Source organism: Marmota marmota, unplaced genomic scaffold (assembly GCF_001458135.2).
Source record: "Marmota marmota marmota unplaced genomic scaffold, marMar, whole genome shotgun sequence".
NCBI classification, from domain to species: Eukaryota; Metazoa; Chordata; class Mammalia; order Rodentia; family Sciuridae; genus Marmota; species Marmota marmota.
The window spans coordinates 20783685-20790771 of record NW_025999900.1 but is presented as its reverse complement, the minus strand read 5'-3'; the positions used below and the strand labels follow the sequence as shown (position 1 = coordinate 20790771).

The window sequence follows — 7087 nt, the reverse complement described above, 5'->3', positions numbered from 1 at the left end:
TCCCAATCCTCCTGTCTCAGCTTCGAGAGCCACTGGGATTACAAGGATGCACCACTGGCCCAGCTGCACCTGTTTTTAATCACATAAAATATTTACAACATTCCAGAATTCAAGATACATTTGGAGTACTTTAGCATCTACTTTTATCCTGGTTCTCCTTTCTCCTATAAATAATAATTTTATTAACTTTTCGTTTATCCTTTCATTTTCTCTAAAAGTATAAATAAATATAAGTAAACTTATGTGCCTACAAGACTATAGTATACTGAACAATCTATTCTGTACCATGTTTTTTTCACTTATTCCTAGAAATCACTCTGTAGCAGTGTAGCTATTTTTCTAGTTCCTTTTGTGCAGTTTTCAGTCATGTATATGTACTGTAGTTTATTATTTCCCTTTATCAGTTAACATTTGGATTGTTCATGGTCTTTTGCTACTACAGGTAGTGCTATAATTAATATACTTGTGCATACATTACATTATTTTTCAGGTATTTTGACCAACGTGATTTAGCTGATGAGCCATCTTGATGTAGCTGATTTCTGAGGGATAGAAGCTATTTCTGCTGAAGGCAGCCTAAGTCTGATGAAGTGCAATGCCAATTCAAGTACAGGCTGTTATCACTTCTTCAAAACTGTGTGAAAGGTCTTCATTTTAACCTGTGCAACTCAAATTGATAAACAGAATATAGACTGAACTGATTTTCTGAAATATCTTTGGAAAATCCCATTTGGTGTTTGATGAACAATTTGAATAGTTTTCTGCAGTCACATGATTTAAAATAAATTGAGTGCCAGTTATTGGTGAAGATGCCTGTATAGAAACTGTGTGATGAAATTTTATAAAGGTCCCCGGTGCTATTTCATTGTTTGTTACATGTCTTCATATAAATTTTGTTGAAAATGTGTTTTGGTTACCAAAACTTTGTTTTACTTTTGAACAAAACAAGATAATGTCCTTAGAATTAGAAAATAATCTAGATTAAATGGCAAATGTGAGTCAGCAACAGAATTAATCAAATGTTTTCTCTTTAAGCTCAATAAGTTTATTAAGTGCTTTATTGCATAAACAACTTTTTCTAACAAATCATTTTCAAAAATACCCTACTAAGAGGTAGAGTGTTTTAATTTTTCTGACAAGTCTTTTGTTTGTATGAATTTATCTGTTTCTGCATCAAATAGGAATGCTTTCTACTTGAGTAACAGAAGGTTTAAGTGGCAATGATTATACAAATAGGATTTATTTTTCTCACAGAACAAGCAAATAGAGGAACGGGCCACTTGCCTTGGTTCAGTGACTCAACAATATCAAAGTCTCAGATTTCTTTAGCCTTCCCTTCATGGCAACAAGATTGCTGCTACAGTTGAAGGCAATGTGTCTATTCAAGACAGAAAAGGCTAGTGGTGCACACTTATAGTTGCAGCAATTTGTCATGGTTCCTGACGCAGGAAGATCACAGCCTCAGCAACTTAGTGAGACCCTCCCTTTCTCAAAACAAAAAGGCTTGGGTCTAGCAACTCAGGACACTGAGGCAGGAGGAACCCAAGTTTGAGGCCAGTCAGCCTTTGCAAATTTAGGAAGAATCTGTCTCAACAAAAAAAATTTAAAAGGGCTGGGAATGTTAGGTCAATGATAAAAGCACCGTTGGGCTCAATCCCCAGTACCAAAAGAAAAACCTTTCCAGAATTCCCATCAGATCTGTGTTCCCCTATTGGTCACAAATGTCTAACATGATCATCTGAAGATGAGGAAATGAGGTTGGAAGCCTTTTCAGTCTAAAAGGAAGTGGAAAAGGTAATAAACACTGATCAGGCAACCAACAGCTGTGCCTCTAGTTTTAATAAAAGTAGATGAAATTTTGTCTATATTTTGTTAGTCGTCAGTTATTTGGGGGAGGAGGGTACAGGCAGGAAGAGTACTGGGGATTGAACCCAGGGCCTGGCACATGCTAGGCAAGCACTCTTATTACTGAGTTACATCCTCAGCCTTTTTTTTTTTTTAAACTATTATTTTGAGATGAGGTCTTGCTAAATTAATTGTTCAGGATTTGTGATCCTTTGCCTCAGCCTCAGCCTCCTGAGTATGTGGGATGACAGGTGTGAGCCGCAGCACCCAGCTATAAAGCTCATTTTTAAATGGCATCCTAATAGTCCAAGTACTTATTCACCATAAGTACTTAAATGTTCTCATTACCTGGTATAAAATTTGTTTTCAGTATTAATATTTTCATATATAGTTTTTTTTCCCTTTCAACCTTCTTTTCCTTTGACCAGAATTCCCCCAAAGTTGGGCTCAATTTTTTAAAAAATGTAGAAATGGAATTGCTGAGTTAAAGGATGTGTTTTAAATTTATAAATGCTCTTTAAATGTGAATATTCACTTATATCTATGGTACACACTATAAATATTTTCCTTTTAACATTCTCATGTTGCTTTCATATTTTTTCTATGTGGTAAAAAAGCTAAGAAATCCACTGTCCTAACACATTTAGGTGTACAACACAGTATCAACTATATGTACATTGTACAGCCAATCTCTGAATTTCTTTAACCTGCATGACAAAAACTCTATACCTACCTCTAACAACTCCCGTTTATTCCTCACCCCAGTCCTGGCAACCATCATTACACTTGTTTCTATGAATTGAATGCTTAAGACATATAAGCAAAATCATGTAGTATTTGTCCTTCTGTGACTGGCTTATTTCATTTAACATGATGTATTCAAGGATCATCCATGTTGAAGCATGACAAGATTTTCTTCCTTTTTAAGGCTCATATTCCACTGTATGTATATGCCATATTTTTTTTATCCTTGCATCCCTAGATGCTTAGATTGTTTTCACCTTTTGGCTATTAACAATAATGTTGCAAGTGGGCATGGTGGCACATGCCTATAATCCCAGCAGCTGGGTAGGCTGATACAGGAGGATGGTGAGTTCAAAACCAGCCTCAGCAATTTAGCGAGGCTCTGAGCAACTCAGCAAGACTCTGTCTCTAAATAAAATGTTTTATTAAAAAAAGGGCTGGGGATGTGACTCAAAGCACCCCGGGTTCAATACCCAATACCCAAAACAAAACAAAAAATATGTTGCAGTGACATGGGAGTGATTTCAATTCTTAACAGAGTGATCAGTCAGTCCAATGCATTTACTAAGGAAACTTTGTACAGAAGAGGCTGCTTTGTATTACTAAAGGGGACAGTAAAATGTTCTACCTAGCATGTCTGCAAAAAGGAGTTGTTAAATGGGTGTTGGCTCAAGGTGGGGAAATAGTTTTGGTGTTTGGATCAACATCGAATACCTTTTTGTCAGTAGGTAGAGAGAAACTGAAACAGACCATGCATACAAGTGGATTTCTGGGTTACATGGTAGTTGTGCTTCAAAAAAAAATTTAGGAGCCTTTATGCTGTTTTCCATAGCTGCTGTACCAATTTACAGTCACTAACAGTGCACAGGGGTTCTAATTTCTCTACACTTTTTTTTTTTTTTAAAGAAAGGACTCAGGCTGGGCTCAAACAAAAGATCCTTCTGCCACAGCCTCTCAAGTATCTGGAATTACAGGTGCACCCCACTGCAACTCACTGTGTGTGTGTGTGTGTGTGTGTGTGTGTATGCGCACCATTCTAAGAGCTTGAGGTGGTATCTCATTATGGTTTTGATTTGCATTTCCCAAACTAATTATGTTGAACATTTTATGCATATACCTGTTGGTCATTTGTATGTCTTCTTTGAACAACTGTTTTCTCAGTTCTTTGCCTATTTCTCAATCCAGTTGTTTTCTATTACTGAGGTACAAGAATTTCTAATGGACTGGGGATGTGGCTCAAGCGGTAGCGCACTCGCCTGGCATATGTGGGGCCCGGGTTCGATCCTCAGCACCACATACAAACAAAGATGTTGTGTCCGCCAAATACTAAAAAATAAATATTAAAATTCTCTCTCTCTTTAAAAAAAAAAAAAAGAATTTCTAATGTATTCTGCGTATTATCCCTTATTAGATTTATGATTTCCAAATACATTTTTTCCTAAGTTGCTTTTCATTCTGTTGCTTTCTTTGCTGTACAGCTTTTTAGTTTGACAAAATCCCATTTGTCATCCTGCTTTTATCTTGCTGAGAGTGTGACATGCAATAAATTATTGCCAAAACAAATGTTATATAGCTTTCCCCCTGTTTTCTTCCAGAAATTTTCAGATTTTATGTATATGTTCTCAATCCACTTTAAATTGATATTTATGTATAATGTTAAGACAATGACCCAATTTCATTCTTTTGCATGTGGACATTCAATTTTCCCAATGTTTGTCGAAGAGATGTTAGTTTTAGTTTGCCATTTTCCTTTATGATTTTCTACATTTGTGTTTTTTGAAAGGCCTTCACCACAAGATCATAAGAGTAAATGCATATTTTCTTTAGCACTGTAGGATTTTACTGTCTTAACAACACGTCAATCTTACCCCCCGGCAAAAAAGCTTATTTGTCCTATACTATTTCTTGAATAATCTAACTCTTCCTTGTTTCTACTGAGAGGTTTCTTTTGGGCTATAAGTAATCAAATACACAACGAAAAGTGGATTGAATGTCATAAGGAATCTGATATCTCACCTAATTAAAAAATTAATAGGTAAAATAGTTCCAGAATTAAGAAAGAACAATTCAGGTACGTTCTATCTGCATCCTCCTCAGTGCGATGGCTTTCATCTTCATTCTTGTCATTTCATGGTCAGCAAAAGGCTGTTGCACATAAACCCCAAAAGCCTTCATTCAACCCATACCTTCACTGAGAAGCAGAAAGGAAACAGGGGAGGGGGATCCTTTTTCTTTTTTCTTTATAATACTGTACCTCCTTTCTCTGAAAGAAAAATGGTATACCTCTAACTTAACTGAATTTTCTCTTCTATTTCATTCTTTTAATATAAATTTTTCAACCATTTGATTATAAGGATTCATACTTCTTTAACTTGCCAGTTTCACACAGTGAAACATTTTGTTTGGCAAGTCACTGACTCTCCGGCAGAGTTCCCTATCAGATATATGCACAAGAGTAATAATAATGAAATGGGAAACAAAGTACAGTTTTAAAAATCAAAGTGCAGATACCCCAACATTTAGAGTTCTAACAAAAGCTTAAGAGGTATCTGATTAAGCCAGGTAATCTAAGTAAGATGAAGTAATCGGAAGAGATGCTAAGAGATGCTAGGTAAGAAATGACCCCAACTCACAGAGAAGATGTGGTCAATGAATGTTGGTATAATTAAAATTATTTACTCATCTGCCCTTTCAGCAAAGTAAATAAGGGGATAAAGATGTTAGAACTTTCAACAAGAATTGGGTGCATGGTGAAAAAAGTTGAAAGGCAGACTTTACCAAGAATAAGTATATAATTTCCCACAACATGCCTAATATTCCTTGGCTTTGGAGTCACCAAATTCATTTAAACTAATCTATATTTCACTTTGACTACATTAATGGAGCTATGAAGGACTAAAATCTAGTGAAATTAAGCTTTCAAGCCATTTAGATAGTCATATGTATTTAAATAAATATATACACACACACAATGTATACATGAAATCATGCATAAAAATTCTCAATAGAAATAAGTTATAAGCAATAAAATAAAAATTAAGCTTAATTTACTATACTGTTTGCTGTATAGAAATAATAAAAAACAAATCCATACATTATCAAAGTTTTGTCATTCTTACACAAATATTCTGACTGGTGCACACTTTTCTTCATGCTAATTTAACAAACCCTTGCTTTTGCTTCTCCATCTGTGGTTAAATACATATCTCTAAACAAAAATGTTTAAAGAGTCCTATATGTTGGTGTCCAGTTATTTGAAATTAGGTTTTCATTTTGAATAGTTTCAATAAGAAGTTTATATCCTAACAGAATGACCCCTTGTCTCAGTCTATGTTAAACAGATGAAACAGACCCTCCTATACAAACATCCAACAATGTATTTAAATCATATTATTTGAAATACTTTATACATGAATAATTTATCTCTTTACACTGTGGAAGCTTTGCATTTCAGTATGTTCTATAGCTTCTGTATCATCACCTGAAATTTGCCTAAAAAAAGAAAACATAAAAATAATTTTTGATTTGAAGTACAAGGAAAACAAGCCTGCACGTAAAATTTTCTGTTCTACTAAGGAAGCAGTTTCAGTCAAGAAACTTGCTGTGTCAAAAAACTTTTCACATACCTCACAATATTCAAAACATTTTTATTGGATGATTATCTGGTTCAGGAGTGGGTACTTTTGTTTCTTTTTGTGTTTCCTACCTTCCAGTATTTCAGTGCTAATTATCACTGTGAATAGGTAATATAGTAAAGCTCAAGTAAATTTTATTCTTGGCTGGCAGCTGTGGTTATAAGATCTTTTTTTTATATATATATATAGTCCTTTTTTTTTTTTTTTAAAGAGAGAAACTTTTTAATATTTATTTTTTAGTTTTCGGCGGACACAACATCTTTGTTTGTATGTGGTGTTGAGGATCGAACCCGGGCCGCATGCATGCCAGGTGAGCACGCTACCGCTTGAGCCACATCCCCAGCCCGGTTATAAGATCTTTAAGAAGGAGTTTAACAATAAGACTGAGGGCTCAGTTGGTAGAGTGTTTGCCTTACTTGCACAAGGCCCTGCGTTCAATCCCTAGCACCACAAAAAATAAAGACTAGTTAATTTAGCTTTATATAATAGACATATTCTAAACAATTATTTAAAAGATACTTTCAATGCTATTGGGAAAACGCCTCCTTAAATAAACACTACAGCTAGGCATGGTGGCACATGGCTGTAATCCCAGAGACTTGGGAGGTTGAGGCAGGAGGAACACAAATTTTAGACCAGCTTCAGCAATTTAAGAAGGCCCTGTCTCAAAATAAAAATTAAAAAGGGCTGGTGATGTAGCTCAGTGGTAAAGTGCCTCAGTACCAAAAAATTTAAAAATAAAAACACCACAGAGGCTTGAGTGATATAGCACTTGCCTAGCATGTGTAAGGCCCTGGGTAGGTTGCCCAGCCCTCTAAAAGACAAAAAAAAAAAAAAAAACCTGCATAAAGGACTTTCTGAGG

At 35.2% G+C, this 7087-nt stretch overlaps 2 protein-coding genes across 5 annotated transcripts in view; one reads left to right on the top strand and one right to left on the bottom strand.

The window, feature by feature from the left end:
• Nucleotides 1-907, top strand: part of Gemin2 (gem nuclear organelle associated protein 2) — a 17749-nt gene extending 16842 nt beyond the window's left edge. The window contains exon 8 of the mRNA XM_048798654.1: nucleotides 491-907. Within this exon, the coding sequence (XP_048654611.1) occupies nucleotides 491-499 (9 nt within the window). The 3' untranslated portion in view covers nucleotides 500-907. The remainder of the gene's footprint in view (nucleotides 1-490) is intronic.
• Nucleotides 1-7087, bottom strand: part of Trappc6b (trafficking protein particle complex subunit 6B) — a 40425-nt gene that overhangs the window by 16348 nt on the left and 16990 nt on the right. Inside the window, exon 6 of one of the 4 annotated variants that reach the window (XM_048798655.1) lies at nucleotides 2999-4734. The exons of 1 other annotated variant lie outside the window; for it this stretch is intronic. In XM_048798655.1, the coding sequence (XP_048654612.1) occupies nucleotides 4724-4734 (11 nt within the window). In that variant the 3' untranslated portion in view covers nucleotides 2999-4723. Of the gene's footprint in view, nucleotides 1-2998; nucleotides 4853-5619; nucleotides 6082-7087 lie in introns of those variants that run through there. 2 more of the 4 variants (XM_048798656.1, XM_015491374.2) reach the window with 2 other exon arrangements.